The sequence below is a fragment of the Halichoeres trimaculatus genome, unplaced genomic scaffold, assembly GCF_033239565.1.
Source record: "Halichoeres trimaculatus isolate MK-OKI-2021-1 unplaced genomic scaffold, fHalTri1.1 fHalTri1_scaffold_15, whole genome shotgun sequence".
In the NCBI taxonomy this organism is placed as follows: domain Eukaryota; kingdom Metazoa; phylum Chordata; class Actinopteri; order Labriformes; family Labridae; genus Halichoeres; species Halichoeres trimaculatus.
The window spans coordinates 949,652-973,157 of record NW_027437193.1 but is presented as its reverse complement, the minus strand read 5'-3'; the positions used below and the strand labels follow the sequence as shown (position 1 = coordinate 973,157).

The window sequence follows — 23,506 nt, the reverse complement described above, 5'->3', positions numbered from 1 at the left end:
CCAAGTCCCGGTCAGGCCCCTGTCGTCCTTACACTGAGGTCAGTTCGAGTCCCAAGTTAGTGTTGAGATGTGGTGCAGCCTGCTAAAGACGAGTCGAGTGCTTCACAGGTCGTTTCCAAGTCACCACGAGTCTCAGGTTCCTCTCGAGTCCAGAATGATGGGTCACATTCAAGTCCCAAGGTCATAAAGATACAGAACAGTTAAAGTCCAAGTCCATTTGATCTTGTCCACATCACCCAAGTTAAACCAGGTCCCTGAGGCCCTGATCCCTTCATTCAGGTCATGTTAAGAGTCACTAGAGTCAATGAGGTCATGTCCAAGTCATAAAGTCCCCTGCAACATCTCAATCCTTTAAACCTAGTCAGAGGGAAACCAATTAGTCTGATCCAAGTCCCTGAGTGTCTGCAGTCCCCCTGTCCGTGTCTCTGAGGTCCTTCAGCATCTGTCAAGTCTTGGTCCCTGAGGAAGAGTTTTTGTCTCCCAGTTTCCCAAGTCCAGTCTAACCTCCTGGATTCTGTTTGAGGAGCTGAGAGCAAGTCCAGGCTCCTGTGGTCCAGTTTGAGTCAAGTCCTGGTCCTACAGGACCGTTTGAGTCCTTGAGGTCAAGTCTGAGCTCCTGCAGTTGAACAAAAACCAGAGTAACCCCTGAAGTTTTAATGCTAAGCTAACTTTAGAGTCATTTCCTCAAGTCCTGGGTCAAAGGGGTTCTCCTGGAGTCAGAGGTTTGGGCCGGGTTTTTGGACCCTGAACTGTTTCAGGTCGGACTCTGCTCCTGAGACGTTGGGACTCCTCTGAAGTGTCACTTTGAGCTCAGGTTGTTCCTGAAGGTAAACATTGAATAAAAACCTGCGTCATGTTTTCTGTCCGTACTTTATTCACCTCACATCTCAAACAGGAACAACACGTCAGACCAGACGCTCGTTTCAAGTCAATCAAACGTTTTTCTGATGCTTCAAACTTCAGTGACTGAAACATTTAAAGAGCGTCCTAAAAAAACACACCAGAGGTTTAAAAAAGCCAGAGTCAAGTTTCACCTGCTACCTGCTCTGACACCTCAGGGTCCAGGTCGCTCACCTTCCTCCTGAGAGAGACTGAACTCAAAGTGCTCGTTAGAATTTAAAGTGTCTGTACCAAACATTAAGATCAAAAATACAGCTCCAATAAAGGAATAAAGACAAATCAGCTTTGATTCAAAGATCTAAAACCAGTTAAAATACTCTGAGAGCGCTAAAAACAAACATTACATTTAAAATCTGTCAGACCTGTGAGCTGCTCCATAAATCAATAAAAGCTCAGTCTGAGCCGACCAGGGCTGGGCAGTGAGCGTCTGACCACCAACTTATCACAGCTTCACTTATAATATCATTTATATTAAATATGGTTATAAACATAACAATAAATATAGTGATACATTTAAAAAATATGATAATACATATAACAATGGATAAGAAATATAATATTAAATGTAATAAGTATAAAAAATAAAACAAAAGTTACAATAAATATGACAATAAATATAATCATGTGTATGATAATATAATCAATTTGATAATAAATATTGTAAATAGAAAAATAAATGTGATACTCAATATTATAAATATAATTAAAGTGATTAAAAACAAGCTAGTTAGAATAACAATAACAACAATAAATATGACACTCAATGTTATAAATACAATAATAAATATAATAATAAATACTGAAATAAATACACAAATAAATATAAAATTCAATATGATTTAGGGTCAAACTAAAGAAAGAAAACGCTGTGTCATGATTCACAGGCTGACTCAGCACCATGGAGACTCAGAGGATGTAGAGGTGATAAAAAGAGCTGCAGGGCCCCATGGTGCCAGGAGGGGGAGCACTCCTCCTGCTGAGTAAGACAAGGTGTTTCAGTAAAACGTCAACCTCAAGACTTTTCAAGACTTTTCAAGACTTTTCAAGACTTTTTAGTTTAGTAGTTAAATTCATATGCATGAATTTAAGACTTTTAGGCATTAATTTTAAAAACTTGATTTTGAGACATTTGAAGGATGCACACACACCCTGGGAGGAGGAGCGGAAGGAGGATCAGGTGATGAGGGGCAGGTAAGTCTTACCTTTTCATGTCTGCACTGACACATGTGTGTGTGGATGACATCACCTCACACACATCGCGCTCACAGCCTTTAAAGGGATGTGGACTCACCTGGATCAGGACTCCATGTGGAGCTGGACCTGCTCAGACCAGCTCCTCTGGTCGTCAGTCTTTATGAACAACCCCTGCTGCAGCTCCCCACTCTGCAGGGCACGCACACACACACACACACACACACACACACACACACACACACACACACACGCACACACACACACACACACACACACACACACACACACACACACACACACACACACACACACACACACACACACACACACACACTCCAGCTGATCTCTGAGTGTGATGAAGGTAAAACTGATCCTCATGGTCAGAGCTCTGGGTCCAGGTCTAACAGGGTCCTTACCTCAAAGGGGTTGAGTGTGTCTGCAGGGCACAGAGGGGGACCAGCCACAGCCTGCTGACACCAGCACACCTCCACCTGCCCCCCCAACAAGAAGCAGCCCAGCTCCTCACACAGTGGGACAAAGCTGGCCTCCCCCTGGACCTGGGACACGGCCCTGGACTCCTCCTGGACCTGGGACACCTGCTGGATGCAGAACAGCATACTCTCTCCCTGGACCTGGGAGACAGACCAGGTCCCATCTGAGAATCCAGTTCCTGACATGTGAAACAGGATGATCCTGGGCAGTGTGTGAACTGGCATGAACACAGATGTGTGTGTGTGTGTGTGTGTGTGTGTGTGTGTGTGTGTGTGTGTGTGTGTGCGTGTGTGTCTGACCTCAGAGCTGCTGCTGGACCGGCTGTTTGGGTGGGTGCTGGGCTGCCCCCCCCTCTGAGAGGTCATGGTGACGGGTGAGCCCTGAAGCAGACAGAGATCAGTCCCACACCTGTGCCTCCCTGACCCCCTGACCTTTTGACCTTCTGACCCCTGAAACAGGTGACCCAGGTGAGCTCCTCCCTCACCTCCTTCTGGCTGTCTCTGCTGACCTTCAGGGGGGTGGGCGTCTGAGGCGCTGACTGGAGTATCAGTCTGATCCTCTCCCTGAGCTCTGGGGGGGTCCTGAACACAACACACCACCAGCTTCAGTTCCTGTGTTTCTGTGTGTGTGTGTGTGTGTGTGTGTGTGTGTGTGTGTGTGTGTGTGAGACGGTTGTGGTTAAGGATCCTCCTCCACTGTTGCATACAGCCCTCTGTCAGAGACTGGTGTTGATCAGAGGATGGAGTGTCAGCCTGTTGACCTGCTGTACACCTCCTGACTCACACGCTGCTGCTGCTGCTGCTGCTGATGGTGCTGATGGTGCTGGTGGTGCTTGTGGTGGTGGTGGTGGTGGTGAGGCTGCAGTGTACACAGACGTCCTCCTGGTTCTTGTGAGATGAGTGTGTAGGGGAACCGACCGGGGTAGAGGTGTGAGCCGGACCTGGGACCATCAGGTCCTCACAACACAGACTGGGAAACTACAGACAGACGATGAATGTTCACTGACTTTAAGACTGTGGTCATAAATTAATCAAAGAGGTCACATGTTCATATGTGTGTGTGTGTGTGTGTGTGTGTGTGTGTGTGTGTGTGTGTGTGTGTGTGTGTGTGTGTGTGTAGGGTCTACCTCAGAGGGACTCAGAGCTCCCTGTGTGTAGTTTCTGATCCATGTGGGGGAAGAACAGTCCAAAAGAGCTTCACCCTCAAAGTTCAACAACTGCTTCTGAAAACCTGCAACCTACAGACAGACACTGATCTACAGACACTGAACTACAGACACTGATCTACAGACACTGATCTACAGACACTGAACTACAGACACTGATCTACAGACACTGATCTACAGACACTGATCTACAGACACTGATCTACATACAGACACTGATCTACAGAGACTGATCCACAGACACACATCTACAAACAGACACTGATCTACAGACACTGATCTACAGACACTGATCTACAGAGACTGATCTACAGAGACTGATCTACAGACACTGATCTACAGACACTGATCTACATACAGACACTGATCTACAGAGACTGATCTACAGACACTGATCTACAGACACTGATCTACATACAGACACTGATCGACAGACACTGATCTACAGACACTGATCTACAGACACTGATCTACATACAGACACTGATCTACAGAGACTGATCTACAGACACTGATCTACAGACACTGATCTACAGACAGACACTGATCTACAGAGACTGATCTACAGACACTGATCTACAGACACTGATCTACAGACAGACACTGATCTACAGAGACTGATCTACAGACACTGATCTACAGACACTGATCTACAGACACTGATCTACATACAGACACTGATCTACATAGACTGATCTACAGACACTGATCTACAGACACTGATCTACAGACACTGATCTACATACAGACACTGATCTACAGAGACTGATCTACAAACACTGATCTACAGACACTGATCTACAGACACTGATCTACATACAGACACTGATCTACAGACACTGATCTACATACAGACACTGATCTACAGAGACTGATCCACAGACACTGATCCACAGACACTGATCTACATACAGACACTGATCTACGGAGACTGATCTACATAGACTGATCTACATAGACTGATCTACAGACACTGATCTACGGACACTGATCTACGGAGACTGATCTACATAGACTGATCTACATAGACTGATCTACAGACACTGATCTACGGACACTGATCTACAGACACTGATCGACATACAGACACTGATCTACGGAGACTGATTCACAGACACTGATCTACAGACACTGATCTACAGAGACTGATCTACAGAGACTGATCTACAGACAGACACTGATCTACATACAGACACTGATCTACATACAGACACTGATCTACAGACAATGATCTACAGAGACTGATCTACAGACACTGATCTACAGAGACTGATCTACAGACACTGATCTACAGAGACTGATCTACAGACACTGATCTACAGACACTGATCTTCAGACACTGATCTTCAGACACTGATCTACAGACACTGATCTACAGACACTGATCTTCAGACACTGATCTACAGACACTGATCTACAGAGACTGATCTAAAGACACTGATTTACAGAGACTGATTCACAGACACTGATCTACAGACACTGATCTACATACAGACACTGATCTACATACAGACACTGATCTACATACAGACACTGATCTACATACAGACACTGATCTACAGACAGACACTGATCTACATACAGACACTGATCTACATACAGACACTGATCTACATACAGACACTGATCTACAGACAGACACTGATCTACAGATAGACACTGGTCTACAGAGTCTGATCTACAGACACTGATCTACAGACACTGATCTACAAACACTGATCTACAGACAAACACTGATCTACCCTGATCTACAGACACTGATCTACAGACACTGATCTACAAACACTGATCTACAGACAAACACTGATCTACCCTGATCTACAGACAGACACTGATCTACAGATAGACACTGATCTACATACAGACACTGATCTACAGAGACTGATCTACAGACACTGATCTACAGAGACTGATCTACCGACACTGATCTACAGACACTGATCTACAGAGACTGATCTACAGACACTGATCTACAGATAGACACTGATCTACATACAGACACTGATCTACAGAGACTGATCTACAGACACTGATCTACAGACACTGATCTACAGACACTGATCTACAGACACTGATCTACAGATAGACACTGATCTACATACAGACACTGATCTACAGAGACTGATCTACAGACACTGATCTACAGAGACTGATCTACATACAGACACTGATCTACAGAGACTGATCTACAGACACTGATCTACAGACACTGATCTACAGTCAGACACTGATCCAACGACACTGATCCACAGACACTGATCTACAGACACTGATCTACAGACATAGATCTACAGACACTGATCTACAGACAGGTTTGTAACTGTAGTTTTCAGACTTTTCTCTTTTACAGTGTCATGGTTTAACAGAAACTCAAACACAGGGATCTTCTCACGTAGCTGGTGCTGAGAGCGAGGACTGACAGGTCGGACTGGTCTCTGAACAGGCAGCAGGACAGGGATGAGGCTGCTTCCTGGGGCCCAGTGCTCCAGTCCTCTGGACTTTGACAGGAAACCTGGTTTTAGGAAACAGGATTGGTACCCCGTTACAGGAGCAGTGAGAAGGAGGCTGAAGATACAAACATCTTACAGGAGTTTCCAGTTCAGTCTAATGTTTCCAACCCAAAATCAACTCCTTCATCCCTGAACTGCAGCAGCTACACAGCTGAGAGTGTCTGATCACAGCCCAGAGGATGGGACACACACACACACACACACACACACACACACACACACACACACACACACACACACACACACACACACACACACACACACACACAGTGCTGAGGGACCCATAAACAAGATGAAGAATCAGGGAGAGGAAACTGTCAGCCTGAGAGACAGTCAGAAGGGATTCCAAAATAAAAGCCTAAAGCCACAGAGAGTGTGAGGTACCTCCTCCATCAGCTCCGTGGGGACAGTCAGCTCGCACATGCTCAGAGACAGGTCACAGTCTGAGCTGGCGGGTACACAGATGGAGCACAGGTGTTCCTGGTTGTTGTGGAGACGGCTCTGGTCCTTGGAGGTGCAGCTGGACTCGTCCCTAAGACTGGACTGGCTGTCCGCCTGCTGGAGGACAGACAGTGATACGGCTGTGTGGTCAGGACAGGTGGTGGGTGACGGGTGGGGCTGTGATATGTGGTCAGGACAGGTGGTGGGTGACGGGTGGGGCTGTAATATGTGGTCAGGACAGGTGGTGGGTGACGGGTGGGGCTGTGATATGTGGTCAGGACAGGTGGTGGGTGATGGGTGGAGCTGTAATATGCGGTCAGGACAGGTGGTGGGTGACGGGTGGAGCTGTAATATGCGGTCAGGACAGGTGGTGGGTGACAGGTGGGGCTGTGATATGTTGTCAGGACAGGTGGTGGGTGATGGGTGGAGCTGTGTGACCTTGGTGGGGATGTGAGCCATGCTGGATGGAGGTGTGATGGAGGAGGAGTCAGAGGAGGTGTTGGTGGAGCTGCAGGACTGCAGGTACCCCTCCCTCTCCACCTTCCTCTTCAGGGTGGAGTTCCAGTGGTTTTTGATGGAGTTATCCGTCCTGTAACACACACAGCTCCAGCTTCAGCTCCAGCTCCAGCTCCTGCAGCCTCCGGCCGCTCTGAACCACACCTGCTCCACCTACCTGCCAGGAAGCAGCTTGGAGATGTCGGCCCAGCGGTTTCCCAGCAGTCTGTGCGCCTCACAGATGACCCGGTCCTCCTCCAGGGTCCAGCTGCTCTTCTTCACCTCCGGGTTCAGGTGGTTGTGCCAGCGCTCGCGGCACTGCTTCCCGTTGCGACTGTGCAGGTGTTTGGCAATGAGAGACCAGCGCTTCACACCGAACCTCTGCACCAGATCGTTGAGCTGAACAGGAAGTGACATCACAGGGCATTAAAACTCACCACACAAGAGTCCTGTTTGTCTCTGTCTGATCAAACAAGTCCCAAATAACCAGGTCAGGTCCTGGGTGGTCTGGTTTCACAGGCTGGGACTTTATGAGTCCAGAGTGAGGTCACAGAAAGAGGACATGTGAGCAGAGTCTACCCCCTCATCCTCCTTTGGAGTCCAGGGACCTTTGACCAGCTCTGGATTCTTGATGAGCTGCCACCTCCTCTGACACTCCACACCTGACCTCTGACCCTGAGGACACACATGGGACAGACTGAGGTCATACAGAGGACAGAAAACCAGAAAGAGGTCACAGAAAGGACAGAGGACAAACTGAGGTCACAGAGAAGATAGTGAGGTCAAACAGAGGACAGAGTACGGTCAAACCATTGTTTTCAGAGAACTTCATAACTACAAAGGAGAGTACGGTAAAGTGCAGTTAAGTCCAGTAAAGTCCAGTAAAGTGCAGTAAAGTCCAGTAAAGTGCAGTAAAGTCCAGTAAAGTCCAGTAAAGTGCAGTAAAGTGCAGTAAAGTCCAGTAAAGTCCAGTAAAGTGCAGTAAAGTCCAGTAAAGTGCAGTAAAGTCCAGTAAAGTGCAGTAGTGCTGTAGTACAATAGAGCTGTTGCAGCCATTTTTATTTATGCACACTTTATATTTATTTGTGTTCACTTAAACATGGGTGGAGTCTTGGAAAGTGTTATAGGTGTGCTCACCAGGTGAGAGGGCGTGTTTTATTTGACTGGATCAGCACACAGTTCTTTGACCGTGACGAACGGCTTCTTTTGTATTTTGATTTATTATAAGAATAAAGCTGCAAATCAAGAAGGCGTCAATTTGAGTTCACGCGTCTGACTAACCAAACCCAGTCAACAATTCACCGGTTGACTTTGATAAGCAACAGTCAGCACAATAAGTCAAAGAACTCGACTCTCAAGGTCCGCGTGGATTTTCGGTGCCAAAGTTCTTCGTGGGATAAAGGCTTTCTGCGCAGCAGTGGAGTGGAAGGATATGTGGATCGGATGTTTCGCCGCTTGTGTGGAGTCGAGCCGTGGAAACAAAGGGTCAGCAGTCAGCGGAGATGTGAATATTAAATGGATCACTTCGCAAAAGTTGTAAAACTGATCATCATACAGGTCAGCGGTTCGCACACACACAGCGTGCAGGACACAAAGGAGGAGCGCTGACGCGCGTAAAAGTGAGTGGCTTTCGCCGAGAAATGTTTGACGATGGAAAAGAGCTGCAAACTGAATTGGTGGGTGCCGAATCTATGCCAAAAGACAATGATAAAGACGACAAAGGACATGATGAATCTGTGGTCAGTAAATTACAAGTTAATGCTGATGTACGTCCAAAAAGTGTGGAAACGCAATCAGGATCTGGTGGTCATACAAAGCGTCAATCAAAGCTCACAATGAAAGCGCTGATGGACAAAATTGACACGTTGCAAAAATCCAGGAAAACTAAACTGAATAAAGCAAGCAAACTAAAGGCACTTGTTGCTGAATTAATGACGGACAGAGAATGCAAAAAAGAGGTACAATGTACATTTGAAAAGTTCAAAATGGTGTGTGACGATGCTCAAAATGCGCATGACACTTTGTTGGGGTTGTTGCCAGAAAAAGAGGCTGAAAAACACGAAATATGGTACAAAGCTAAGATGCTAAATATCAATGAGTTTACGGATGGCGTTAACATGTGGTTGAAAAATGATGATGTTTCTGGTGATGCTGAAAAGGAAATGGAAGTTCAGCCACATGACAGTGTATCAAATGTTGCAACTAATGTGTCACACAGATCATCTGGTAAAAGTGATCACAGCTCAAGGAGTGGTCGATCATCTGTTTCATCCAAGCGTATTCAAGCAATGGCTGAAAAGGCTGCACTGGAGGCCCGTGCTGCTGCTCTGCAGAAAAAACACTTATTGGAAGAACAAGCTGAACAGCTACGGAGGAAAAAAGAACAGTTGGAAATTGAGACGGAAATTGCAGCCTCCACTGCTAAATTAGCAGTTTTAGCAAGCTGTGACGGACACAGCACAGTAACAGATGGAATGGAATCATACATAAAAAAAAGTGAAAACCCAAAGGAACAATCAAAACACCTCAATCATGATGTCAGAGAATTTGAGCTCTTACCTGGCAATACTGGGAAAATCACGGACTTACCAATAAAGCAGGAGAAGGCACAGGCTCTGTCACAATCAGTTCAACTTTCACCTGAAACAGGTACAAGGGGAAAGGAAACAGAAGCACAAACCTATGGAGCAGCAGCACCACTGGACTCTGGTCTGCCAGCTTCATACAGTCAGGATGCTCCTTTCTACAGTCTGTTACACAAACAAAATCAAATCACAGAACTCCTGGTACAACAGCAGAATTCAAACTCATTACCAACAAGAGAAATACCAGTCTTCTATGGAGATCCTCTTTCATACAGGGCTTTTATCAGAGCTTTTCAACATTGTGTGGATGAAAAAACTAACAACAAAGGAGATTGCCTGTACTTCCTTCAGCAATACACTAGGGGGCAACCTCAAGAGCTTGTTCGCAGCTGTCAACATCTGGCTCCAGATAGAGGATATAGGAGGGCTCTGGAACTGCTGCAAGAACATTTTGGAGATGAGTTAAAAATCAGTGCAGCATACGTGGAAAAGGTGCTTGGATGGCCTTCAGTAAAATCTGAGGATGTTAAAGGCCTTCAGGCGTACTCACTTATTTTACGTGAATGCTGCAATGCTATGGAGGATTTGGAATACATCAAAGAGCTTGATATGCCAGCTAACATGCGAGCTGTGATCCAAAAACTTCCTTACAAGCTAAGAGAAAAATGGAGAACAAGGGCAAGTGAATTATCGGAGAGATTTCATCGTAGGGCTTGCTTTATGGATATTGTTGTTTTCATTGAGCGTGAAGTAAAAATTGCCTCTGACCCTATCTTTGGAGATTTACAGGATGGGAAATCAAACACACTTGAAAATAAGAGCAAGCCACTGTCAAAGACAAGGATCAAGGGACACAGTTTTGCCACAGCCATTGTAACCACCGATCAGAGAGCAGGTGTAATTAATGCATCTCACAACAAACAAGGTGTTCAGACAAATACAGCAAACTCAAATGTATGTCTATGCTGTTCCAGTGATCACAAGTTGGAACAATGCCCTCAACTGGAGAAGAAAACACACAGGCAAAAGATAAGCTTTCTAAAGGAGAAAGGAATCTGTTTTGGTTGCTTGTGCAGTGGACACATGAGCAGAGACTGCGAAAGGCGCATGACCTGCAAAATTTGCAGTTTGAGACATCCTAGTGTTCTTCATATTAGCACAAAGAAAAAGAGCACGGACTCAATTCAGGAAAATCCAGTGGACAAAACTTGTATCTCAACTTGTGGTCATACAGGAGCCGGTGGAAATGACGGAATTCTCTCCATCCTCCCAGTACAGATCAAGTCTTCTAAAGGTGACAAAATAATTCAAACCTACGCATTTTTGGATCCAGGAAGTACGTCAACTTTCTGCACTGAAAGTTTAATGAGAAGGTTAAAAGTGAATGGTACAAGATCAAAAATTCATCTGCGGACAATGGCGCCAGACCAGGAAGTGCAAAGTTTCATTCTTCAGGGTCTGGAGATTTCTGGTTTCAGTGACAAAAATTTCTTTGCCCTTCCTCAAGTTTTGACACAGAAGAAAATGCCTGTTACGACACGTAACATAATCTCCAGAGAAGAGTTGGCAAAATGGCCATATTTGGATGGCATTCATGTTCCCAAAATCCAAGCTGATGTAGACCTGTTGATTGGCACTAACGCTTCCAAGTTAATGGAACCTTGGGGAGTTGTAAACAGTGTTGGAGATGGACCGTATGCTGTAAGAACACTGCTGGGCTGGGTGATTAATGGACCTCTCCAGGGAAGCAGTGGAGAGCAGAGTAGCTGCTCAGCTGCAGTGGTAACTGTCAATCGTGTTGCTGTTGACAGATTGGAAGAGCTGCTTGTTAATCAGTATAATCATGATTTTAATGAGAAAATGGATGGAAAGGAGGAAATGTCCAGAGAAGACATAAAGTTCATGAATATTATGTCCAACTCAGTCAAGTTTCATGATGGGCATTACAAGATGAAGCTTCCCTTTAAGACAGATGCTGTGGTGCTGCCAAATAACCTTTGTGTCGCTGAACAACGCATCCGTGGACTGAAAAAGAGGTTCCTGAAAGACAAAAACTTCCACTGTGAATATACAGCCTTTCTTGAGGATGTTATCAGTAAAGGTTATGCTGAAAGAGTTCCACAACATCAGCTGAAGCAGCCTGAAGGAAAGGTGTGGTACATTCCTCATCATGGAGTCCGTCACCCAAAGAAAGGAACTTTGAGGGTGGTGTTTGACTGCGGTGCTGAGTTCAAAGGAACATCTCTGAATCAGAAACTGTTACAAGGCCCCAATCTAACCAGCTCTCTTGTAGGGGTTCTGACAAGATTCAGGCTGGAGCCTGTGGCTGTTATGGCAGATATAAAAGCAATGTTCCATCAGGCCAAGGTTGCAGAAGAACACAAAGACTTCCTCAGATTCTTATGGTGGCCAAATGGTGACATACATCAAAAATTAGTGGAGTATCGCATGACAGTTCACCTTTTTGGTGCAGTATCTTCGCCAAGCTGTGCATGTTATGCCCTTCTCAAGACCGCAGAAGACAACCAGCATAGTTTTCCTGCTGAAGTGTCAAACACAGTGATTCACAACTTTTATGTAGATGACCTGCTTAAAAGTGTGCCGACAGAAGAGGAGGCTGTTCTCATGGTTGAGAACCTCATGGCAATGTGCAACAGAGGAGGATTTCAGCTGACAAAGTGGACCAGTAATAGTCGAAAAGTGTTGCATGCCATTCCTGAGGAGCACAGGTCAACAAATTTGCATGAACTGGATCTTGATAGAGACAAGTTGCCATTGGAGAGGGCTCTTGGCTTGCACTGGTGTGTTGAAACGGATATGTTCAAGTTCAGACTGGCAATCAAAGACAAACCACATACCAGGCGTGGGATGCTGTCAATCATTTGCTCTGTATATGATCCTTTGGGTCTTTTGGCACCACTGACGCTTGTGGCAAAAAAGATGCTGCAGGAGCTTTGCCGCATGAAGTGTCATTGGGATGAGCCAGTACCTCATACTTTACAAATTAGGTGGGAAAAGTGGTTGGCAAACCTTCAAAAAGTGGCAGATTTTAAGGTCAGCCGGTGCTTTAAACCAAACAGCTTTGGACAGCCAACAACTATGCAGCTCCATCACTTCTCTGATGCCAGTCAGGATGGATACGGCACTGTCAGTTACATCAGAATTCAAAATGCGGAAGATGTTCATGTTGCTTTTGTCCTTGGCAAGGCGAGGGTGGCGCCTTTGAAGCAGGTGACTATACCCCGAATGGAGCTCACAGCTGCGGTTCTTGCAATCCGAGTGGATAGGATGCTTCATGCAGAGCTGAAACTTAAACTGGAGAAATCTGTATTTTGGACAGACAGTATCTCAGTGCTCGGATACATCAGAAACGAAGACAAAAGGTTTCACACCTTTGTTGCCAACAGAGTATCTGTGATCCGAGAAGCTTCAGACATTTCACAATGGAGATACATCCCCACAGCTCAGAATCCAGCTGATGATGCCTCAAGAGGACTCAGAGTTGAACAGCTTTTAAGCAAAAGCAGGTGGATGGAAGGACCAGAGTTTCTGAGGAAGGAAGAGGAGAAATGGCCAGTTAACAAATTGGATGTTGGTTGTGTGGATAGTGACCCAGAAGTAAAAAGAGATCTCTTGGTGAATGCTGTTGTTGTGAAGGACACCTCTAATGCCACTCATCAGCTCATGATCTATTTTTCAGACTGGATGAAGCTAAAAAGCTCAGTTGCATGGTATGAAAAGTTGAAAAGAACTCTACTGGAGTTGAGTCGGAAAAGGAAGCATTTACTGGAAAATGCTCTCAGAGGTGATCAAGTTCAAGTGGATCATGAAATGCAACAGCTGAAAAGTACACTGGGTGGACAAAGTTTGTCTATTGATGACCTTAAAGAAGCAGAGACCTCCATCATTCGCTACTGTCAGCAGGAGAGGTTCTACAGTGAGATTGCAGCATTAACTTCTGGAAGGTCTGAAGTGAAAAAAGAGAGCAATATTTACAAACTAGATCCTATTCTGCAGGATGAGTTGCTCAGAGTTGGAGGACGTTTGAGTAAGGCAGCAATGCCTGAGAACATTAAACATCCCGTTATTCTGTCCAAGGAGCAGCATGTGTCGTCTTTGATTTTAAAACACATCCATAACCAGTTAGGTCATGCTGGCAGAAATCACATCCTCTCCAGACTACGCCAGAACTATTGGATAACAAATGCTAATGCTGCTGCAAGGAAAATCATCTTAGATTGTGGAGTCTGTAGACGCCAGAGAGGACAGCTGGTGGAGCAAAAAATGGCAGACCTGCCAAAAGAAAGAATCTCACCTGATCTGCCTCCATTCACCAACGTGGGTGTCGACTATTTTGGACCTATTGAAGTGAAAAGAGGACGCAGCTTGGTGAAACGCTATGGTGTTATTTTCACATGTATGGCAAGCCGGGCAGTTCATTTGGAATGTGCGTACTCACTCGACACAGATTCTTGCATCAATGCTTTGCGCAGATTTATCTGCAGACGTGGACAAGTTGAAACCATGAGATCAGACAATGGAACAAATTTTATTGGAGCAGAAAGAGAGTTGAGAGAAATCCTTTCTAATTTGGACCATTGTAAAATTCAAAGAGCTCTCCTGCAACAGGAAATCAAGTGGTGTTTTAACCCTCCAGCAGCATCTCACCATGGAGGAGTGTGGGAAAGAATCATCAAAATGATCAGAAAGATACTGAGTTCTGTGCTGCAGCAACAGACGTTGGATGATGAAGGCTTTCACACAGTGCTGTGTGAAGTGGAGACCATCCTCAATGATCGACCTATAACTAAAGTATCTGAGGATCCCAATGACTTGGAAGCCCTGACCCCCAATCATCTATTAACAATGAAAGGGAAACCTGTATTACCACCAGGATTGTTTCAAAGCTCAGATTGTTATGCAAGGAGGCGCTGGAAACAAGTTCAATACATCTCTGACCTCTTTTGGAAAAGATGGATCCAAGAGTACTTACCTTTGTTGCAAGAACGCCACAAGTGGAATAAGGAGAAAAGAAATCTTGTTCAGGGAGACATAGTTTTGATAGCTGACTCTACAGCTCCCCGCAGTTCCTGGTTGTTGGGAAGAGTACTGGACATCTTTGCAGACAAGCGAGGATTTGTAAGATCTGCTCGGATCAAGACAAAAACTAGCATTTTAGAAAGGCCTATCACCAAACTGTGTCTTTTGCAAGCAGCACAGTAATGTGTGTGTTCAAACTAGTACAAGGACTGGACCCTATGGTGAGTTAGCTTAAAGACTGAACTGATGAACTTTATGAGGATTTGCTCTTGATAAATTGGAGATGTATGGACTTAAGGACAAAAAAAAAAAAAAAGAAAAAAAAAGAAAAAGAAAAAAGTTGAAATGAATTCTGTATACTATTGTTGTTTTGTAATGGCTTCATGTTTATTTTGATAGAATTGTTATGTATCTAGACATGAACAATTAGGAGCCGGTGTGTTGCAGCCATTTTTATTTATGCACACTTTATATTTATTTGTGTTCACTTAAACATGGGTGGAGTCTTGGAAAGTGTTATAGGTGTGCTCACCAGGTGAGAGGGCGTGTTTTATTTGACTGGATCAGCACACAGTTCTTTGACCGTGACGAACGGCTTCTTTTGTATTTTGATTTATTATAAGAATAAAGCTGCAAATCAAGAAGGCGTCAATTTGAGTTCACGCGTCTGACTAACCAAACCCAGTCAACAATTCACCGGTTGACTTTGATAAGCAACAGTCAGCACAGAGCCCTGTCATAGTTTTTACGGCGCTAAAACAAAACTACTTCAGTTTGTGTTGATTCCTCTGACCGCTCTCATTCTAACCTACACTAGTTAAAAGTTGTTTACCACCACATTAACGGCGCTTCATCAACTCCCAGAGTTCCTCAGGACTCGTCTGCAGCTGTTTCAGGGACACAGCTTGAATTATTCTCTGTCTGTGTGCTCAGGTTTTAAATGGGAGGCTGAACTGAAGTCATTGTGCAAAAGAGCCACTAGATGGCGACAGGACCGCAGCTGCAACATTTTATCATGATCAGCAACTCAGAGGCATACAGAAGCTGTGTCCCAATTCAGGGGCTGCAGCCTACAGAGGCTGGATTTGAAGACCGATTACGTCACAGCGGTGCGTCGGAGGCTGTCCCAATACGGAGGCTCCTCCAAATGCGGCCGACGAATCTGTCCTCCGTTTCGGGGGCCGCGAAGGACGGGTTCGGTGAATCCTTCATAGCCTCACATATCCCATGATGCATTGCGTATGAATGCCGAACATGATGGACACGGCCGAACTCCAAAAGAAGTCCTGTTTTATCCAGATATGAAGGATTTCTGGCAACAACTATGTGACTGTGTTTCTAAAACGTGAAAGAATATTTTGTTTCTCTGTGTAAGAAAATGTGTTTGGGCTCTTTTCAAGTAATATACTGAGGAAAAAGAGTTCTTTATGAATCTTCTCATTATTATATAAAAATATGTCCATAAATGTAAATTCTCTTGGGAAAAAAACTTACTCAGAGTTTTTTTTTATTTATTTATGTATTTTTTACAGGGAATTCACAAAAGACATTAAATCATTTCAGCAGCTTTTATTTTATACTTATTTATTTATCATCCCCCCAGCACTTGATCAAATGTTGAATATGTACGTTGTTGCCTTACTCTCATGTAAATGGTAGATCTATACTCTATCAATAGGGATAATCATAATACAAATGATATAATGATAAAAATGATGATAATAATAATGATAATAATAATAATAACGCAAAGTAATAAAAAGATAGTAAAAATCATCCTGTTTAAATGTGAGGTTTTGGTTTTCGTGTGTTTAAAGGTAATGTAAGCCTGACAGGTGAGGGCGGGGCTGTGTGACGTCGAGGGTGACAAACAGGAAATGCTTCGTAGACCAGACCGTCTCAATTCAGTTCGGCCTTTGCGGTCTTCGCAGGCTATAAAGGCTGGGTCCTCCGAAGGCTACAGCCTCTGTAGGCTGCAGCCCCTGAATTGGGACACAGCTAGTGTTTGACATCATTACCCAGAATGCATTACAACCAAACAACAAAGGAGGCCTATGAGCAAAAGAAATGTATTAAATGTATAAAAACTAAAGGGTCTGCAGCATTTCTCAGAGGTTTTAAAGCTGAAACTAATGTTTATCAAACGCCCTCCATCAGTCAGTCAGGTCGGGGTTTCCTTTGAACATTAATCTGCAGCTACTGAACAGTAGATTCTAAATCAAGACTCCAGGGGGCGCTCTCTCTCAGAGCGCACAGACTCACAGGAAGCAGCGTGTGGTTCTGAAGTTCAAAATAAAAGCACTCACTTTAAAATGAAAAGACACTGAAGACCAGCTGTTTGAGCCAAACTCCTTCATCAGCCGCAGCAGCTTCTCATCCTGAGGAGGAAGATCACCATCATCATCATCAGAGTCAACCACACCTGTCCTTCATGTTGTTGTTGTTGTTTATCTGTGCTGTAGTGTGTTTGTTGTTGTTTCAGATCAGAAAACACACAGTGTGAAGTCTGGACTGTTACCTCTTCTTTAGTCCATCCTGGTCTCTGCAGAGTCCGTCTGTCCCAGTGTGGGTCTGGACCGCTTCTTCTCAGGAAGCTGGAGCGGGTTATGGTGCTGAGGAGAGCAAACTGTGTCAGAGCTCAAAGACCCGAGGAATTTATCAGACATGTCAGTGGAGTCACCACCTGATTGGTGGAGAGTCCTGCCTGTGAACTAAAGACTTCATTTGTCCTGCTCAGCCTCCATCTCATCCTCTCTGATGTGACATCTGACATCAGCTCCTGGCTGCAAACTAACTCTCTCAAACTTCTCTGACTTCTCTGAATAGATCCAAACCCCCTCACTTCTACAGCCAGAGACTTTCACCTCTCCTCCCTAAACTCCACCCTCTCACCCTCCTCCCACTGCGGTAACCTTGGAGTCATTTTCATCAACAAGCTCACCTTCTGCCGCCACATTAAAGCAGTCACATAAACAACCTTCCTCCATCCCTTCACCCCTCTATGGAAGCCCATTTCTGCCAGGTAAAAAATAAAACAAAAACAATAAAGTCAAAATTATGAGTTTCTAGTGCTCCTGCTTGTGTTGTGGTCTCTGCATCACCTCACGTTTAGTGCATCTCCTCCTCTGCCCAGCCATGTGAACATGTTATGCAATCCTAAACAATGTGACTTATTTTATCAAATGAATAGAAAGATGAAAACCAGCATGATTTATTGTTATGTCTTCTAATCTGGTATCACTGGAACTAAACACATTACATACACATATGTATTAACGTGGCGCTGGTGTTGATTCAAGTTTCAATTTAGCCTATACGCTACATAGCATATAGGCTAGTAGCACACAGGCTACACTGAAGTGTGCATTGTAAAACTACATTATTATTATTTTATTTTGAAGGCTATAGATCACAGGACTAGTTCCCTGAGATGTAAACCAAGTGTTGCAGTGTTGAATAGTTAAATATATACTGAACATTTGTACCCGGCCTGTTTCAGCATTTATACTTATACTACTTACTTTATACTATACTGAGTGCGCGTCTAAACCGCCTCTTATTAAGGTAATGCTTTGGGGGGCCTTTGTGGTGCATTCGGGTACACCTCGGAAAACTTAAGAATCTATATAGAAATATTATTTTATTTGTTAAATTATCATTTGTTGATATACATTTACTGATCATTACAACATTCTTTTGAATGATCAAAACAAACTGATATAAATATAAATATATATTTATAAATATACAGTATATCAGTTTGTTTTGATCAAACTTGAATCAACACCAGCGCCACATTAATACGTATGTGTATGTAATGTGTTTAGTTCCAGTGATACCAGATTAGAAGACATAACAATAAATCATGCTGATTTTCATCTTTCTATTCATTTGATAAAATAAGTCACATTGTTTAGGATTGCATAACATGTTCACATGGCTGGGCAGAGGAGGAGATGCACTAAACGTGAGGTGATGCAGAGACCACAACGCAAGCAGGAGCACTAGAAACTCATAATTTTGACTTTTTATCTCATAATTATGACTTTTTTTTTTTTTAAATTATTTTATCTTGCGGGAATGGGCTCCCATACCCCCCTCTGTCCTTCCCTGCAGCTGAAACCCTCATCATCGTCTTCATCACATCACGCACTGACCACTGTGACATCACCCTTTATGGCACAACCACCAACCTCCTCAATTAACTTCAGTGCATTTAAAACTCAGCCACCAGCCTCCTCACCTGCTCCCGTGAGGACATCACAGACATGCTCCACCCTCCACCCTCCACCCCTTCCTGCACCCTCCACCTCAGATGTGTGGATGTTACTGTTACTTCTCTATTTGTACATTAGTATCTGTTTTTAACTTGCACTTTATTTCAGTCTACCCTGTGAAGCATCTTGGAGTTTATGAAAAGCGCTCTGAAATCATAAATATGATCACTGTGACATGATTTCACAAACCCCACGGTCCGGATCAGGGACATGAAGGAGACTCACCAGGTCCGGCGGCTTCTGCTGCTCATCACTGCTGCTGCTGAGGTCACTGAGACACACACACACACACACACACACACACACACACACACACACACACACACACACACACACACACACACACACACACACACACACACACACATTAATCATCTATCAGTTTTAGTGATCGTTAGTGAATCAAACAGTTTGGATCTAAAGTGACCGTTAGGCTAGTTAGCTTTAGCAGGAGCTAACGGCTAATGGGCGCTAATGGAGCCGTTAAAGAGTCCGAGACCAAGGATCGGGATCAAATAAGACCAGGACTAGATGATGTAGGGCTAGATCCCTTCGTCGGTCACCCTGACCCCCCTCGGTCCGGACTAACGGCTGAGGATCTGGACTCACCTATGGAGGTAAACACGGTCAGCGAACGGGAGGAGAGCTCGAGCGTTCATCGCTGATGACACTCTGCTCTGATTGGTCAGAGTGGACGATGACGTCATTCAGCGGTTTAAGCCAGTTTGTTTGATTTGATTTTTTTCACCGTTCAGATAAACTTCAGTTGAGTGTTTCTACAACAACAAACAGTAAATGAATCAATAACAGAATGACTTTATTTCAGAGAACAAACCCAAACAAAGCACAAATGATCTGAAATATGAGCAGGAACAGCTCTGTCCGCGCTAAACAGCCTAAAGTGTGTAATTACAGCAGCAGAGGAAGCAAAACAAAGCTCAGTGAGCCTGACTGAACACAGCTGGAGTAACACAAACACACATCAGGAGAAAAACCTTCAATCTGGAGCTCCAACTCACTGAAGCTTTCATCAGTTTGATTTAACAGCTCAACAACTCTGTTAAACAGCTTTAACTATTCAAACAGCTGACTGAAAATATTGCAGAGCTTTAAAACATTTACAACATTTTGTATCCTGATATATGTTATTTTATATCCTGGTAATAAATCATATCCCCATATAGTATTTTTCCTAAAAATGACATGAATATAATGAATTTTCTAGTATCATTTCTCAACTTATTAAAAAAACACATATTTTACACCAAAAAAGTATAAAAGATCAGTTATAACACAATAAAAATATCCAGAGGACAAACACCATTCAAAATATCTGGTAGTACAACCAGTTTTCAGGGAATGCAACAAAGAGCAAAGAATTGAAGCAACATTCAAGTTTGTCCCTTTAACAAGTCAAATTATGAACCTTTGTTCATTGTTTGTTCACTGTAACGGCTGAAATACAGCAGTCAGGCTGTGGCAAGTCTCAGCAAGTGCACAACCATCCAGTTTTTGGACGGATGCTGGAGCTGTGACTCCACAATTCAGCGTAGGGCAGATCGAGTGCGGGGCAGGAAGTTATGCAGGGAATCTATATTATACAGTATATAGAAGCTATATAAACACTGTGACTTTCAGAATAAAACAAACCGCATCGTATCGTGTTTAGCTTGACTAGAGCAACAAACAGACATAATGAACGGAGCCAGATCAGCTCTGAATTTCAGAGTTTCTCTTCACGGCTGAAGCTACAACCAGAGCAGAAAGATGAAGCAGTTTCTCTGAGAAAGCTTCTTGGGCAGAAAGAGGAAGGGTCTGGAGAGTCAGGAGCAGAGTTCATCCCTCATTCAGCTGTTTGTCCTTTGGACAGCCATGACAAATCCAGATCACTCCCACGTCGGTTGTTCCCACCTGAGGAGAGAAGAGGACAGAGAACAGAAGTCATGAATCCTGGTCTACAGAGAGTCCCTTCATCAGCAGCACACCCAGTCTGAAAACCAGGTTACAGGCATCAAGGTTATAATAGTTTTGATTTGTCATTACAGTTTAGTTTGAATTAGTTTTAGAGCAGGCATTCTAGTTTTTGTTTAGTTTTGATTTTTGCAACAAGGCTTAGTTTGAGTTTAGTTTTAATTTAGTTTTAGTTTAGTTTTAGTTTTTCATCCCTTATTAACCAGGATTGAAAAAGCTCAGAGTAAATATTTTGTAATTCTGTTTATTTCCAGTCCAACATAGAGCTCACTGCTCAGTCAATGCTGATACTGAACTGTTGGCTGCTGCCTTAAACACAAGGAAATAATATAAACTTATTATAAAATAATATAAACATAAATTATATTAGAATACTGTTAACATAAATTTTATAAAAATTATAGAGACATAATTTACATAAAAATAATAGAAACTAATTCATAAAAAAATAATGTTAACGTAAATTACATAAAAATAAATTATATAAATTATATGAAAATAATAGAAACATGAATTATTTAAAACAATATAACATGAGCTTAAATAATTAGAAACTCTGTAACAATAAAGTCAGACTCAGATGAAATTAAACTGTCACAGATGCTCTGATTCGTTGCTCCTCTACGTTTGGTCTCAGCACAGCGCACAGCCAGTCAGTGCAGGAAACAAGCACGTCCCAGTACGTCACTATGATGGTGCCGTACGGCGCTGACAACTGCTGAAAACTGCTGAAAACTGCTGAAAACTGCTGAAAACTGTGGTAAAACTGGTTGGGAAAATGTGTTGGATTAATTTAAATCCTAAAGGCTGTTAATATTGTCAGAAACGATAACGAAGGACATTTAGTCTTTAATTTTGGTTAGTTTCAGTTAGTTTAGTGAACACAAGATACAGTTTTAGTTTACTTATAGTTTTTGTTTTCTCTTCTAGTTTTTATTAGTTGGAGTTAACTGCAATGTGTTTTAAATTTTAGTTTGGTTTTTAGTTTGGTTTTAGTTAACTATTATAACCTTGGTTAGCACAGAGTGAGATTTGCTTGTTTCCTGTAATCTTTTTAAACCACGCTTCCTGTGATTTTCTGTCAGAGTGAGAAAGGTGTGGGGAACATATTCGACACATGCGGCACTTATATTTTTATTTTGTTTCCTCCTCCATTTCTCCTTCACTTCCTGTCAAAGTGGTCAAAGTGAGCATCGATGCAGGCTGGCTGTTAAAGGGCTGAACGCTCCACTCCCCCTCTGCACTACGTGATTTGGGACGGCCCTCAATGTGGCGGAGCCTCCACGAGAACGTGCAAACGTTGGGTTAGTGTGTAGTAGAGCTGGGGGATATATCCAATATACTCGATGTGTCGCAGGTTTTTGCTCATGAGATAAATAAAATGACTATATCACAATCATCGAGTATAAAAAGTCACGTTAATGTTTTCAGACGTCAGATCGTAAATCTCTTTGGTGATTCGCTGGTTTCACTCTCTGCTGCTCAGCAGGTGCTCCTCTCACAGCGAGCACCACGCTCCCCCGCCCACCCAGAGAAATCCTCCTGCACATGCGTGTTATGATGTTAGGAGAGGAGAGAAGAAAGTCGCTTACACGTTGTGTCAGTCGTGGGTTGTGGGTTCCTGGGGCTTGTTTTCTAGAGTGTAGTTACTTATTTGTGTTTGCTTTGCTGCCTGTATGATCCCTGATTCTCTCCCAACTCTCCACAACGAGAAACAAACACGACATGTTTTTAACTTTTGCTTTCACTTTTCTGCGCACTCTGCCCCCCCTCTCTGAGTGCCTAAGGTCACGGCAATCAGCTGATCACTGCTCGAAACATGACGACAGATTACTGACCTCATGATGATGAATCAAACTTTATGACCTCTAAAGGAAATGAAACAGGTGTTTTATTCTGACAGACTGTTTCCTCTGACATAAAAAATCTCCATAAAGAAAAAGAGAATCAGGAGAAAATAAATGAGAAAAAGAACCAATGATGAATATTTCTATTCCATCTATTTCATACCAGTTCTTTTCATTGGATGATGAATCTGAGCTAAACAGTTATAAACTGGGTATTGATCCTCTGTTCTCTCTGTCTTGTCTATCCTCTACTTCAGGAGGAAATGATTCAGAACTGACTGAAAGAAAACACTGACCTCAGAGTCTGCAGACTGTAGGGAGGACTATCCACAAGATTACGGAGTAACTTCACATCTGAATCCTGCAGATTGTTGTCACTCAGGTCCAGATCTCTGAGATGGGAGGGGTTGGACTTCAGAGCAGAGGCCAGAGAAGCACAGCTGAGCTTTGACAAACAGCAGCGCCTCAACCTGAACAAAGAACAGATGATGAATGTTGAGAAAACAGTGAAGCTGTTTGATTTCATGTTTCTAAATGAGCTGAGAGCTGAAGAAAGTAAAGACTCTTGAAGTTTATAAAATGTAAACTC

The 23,506-nt window shown here is 43.5% G+C and overlaps 2 protein-coding genes across 3 annotated transcripts in view; both read right to left on the bottom strand.

Annotated features, from left to right (window-relative positions):
* Positions 1–868: 868 nt before the first annotated feature.
* LOC141803835 (uncharacterized) lies at positions 869–19,769 on the bottom strand. Of its 2 annotated transcripts, none has more exons than XM_074687854.1 (16): positions 19,709–19,769; positions 19,325–19,370; positions 17,341–17,434; positions 17,129–17,200; positions 7,777–7,872; positions 7,376–7,596; positions 7,141–7,291; positions 6,646–6,816; positions 6,144–6,263; positions 3,713–3,823; positions 3,370–3,563; positions 3,071–3,167; positions 2,886–2,966; positions 2,511–2,726; positions 2,192–2,283; positions 869–1,876 (listed from the first exon to the last, which is right to left on the bottom strand). In XM_074687854.1, exons 2-15 carry the CDS (start codon positions 19,348–19,350, stop codon positions 2,197–2,199), a joined length of 1,737 nt encoding a protein of 578 aa, XP_074543955.1. In that variant the 5' UTR covers positions 19,351–19,370; positions 19,709–19,769; the 3' UTR covers positions 869–1,876; positions 2,192–2,196. The 2 variants fall into 2 exon arrangements, with proteins under 2 accessions (XP_074543955.1, XP_074543957.1); XM_074687856.1 differs by having other exon boundaries at positions 869–1,873.
* A 1,216-nt stretch (positions 19,770–20,985) lies between these two features.
* Positions 20,986–23,506, bottom strand: part of LOC141804200 (uncharacterized) — a 51,386-nt gene continuing 48,865 nt past the window's right edge. Inside the window, 2 exon segments of the mRNA XM_074688526.1 lie at positions 20,986–21,010; positions 23,214–23,387. Of these exon segments, the coding sequence (XP_074544627.1) occupies positions 20,986–21,010; positions 23,214–23,387 (199 nt within the window).

Excerpts from the sequence above, each read along its gene's own strand:
- LOC141803835 (XM_074687854.1), bottom strand. The coding sequence starts at position 19,350 with ATGAGCAGCAGAAGCCGCCGGACCTG. Across the intron at positions 7,292-7,375 it reads TCCAAGCTGCTTCCTGGCAG|GACGGATAACTCCATCAAAA; the intron begins GTAGGTGGAGCA and ends TGTGTGTTACAG. Across the intron at positions 6,264-6,645 it reads CCACGGAGCTGATGGAGGAG|GTTTCCTGTCAAAGTCCAGA; the intron begins GTACCTCACACT and ends TCCTAAAACCAG.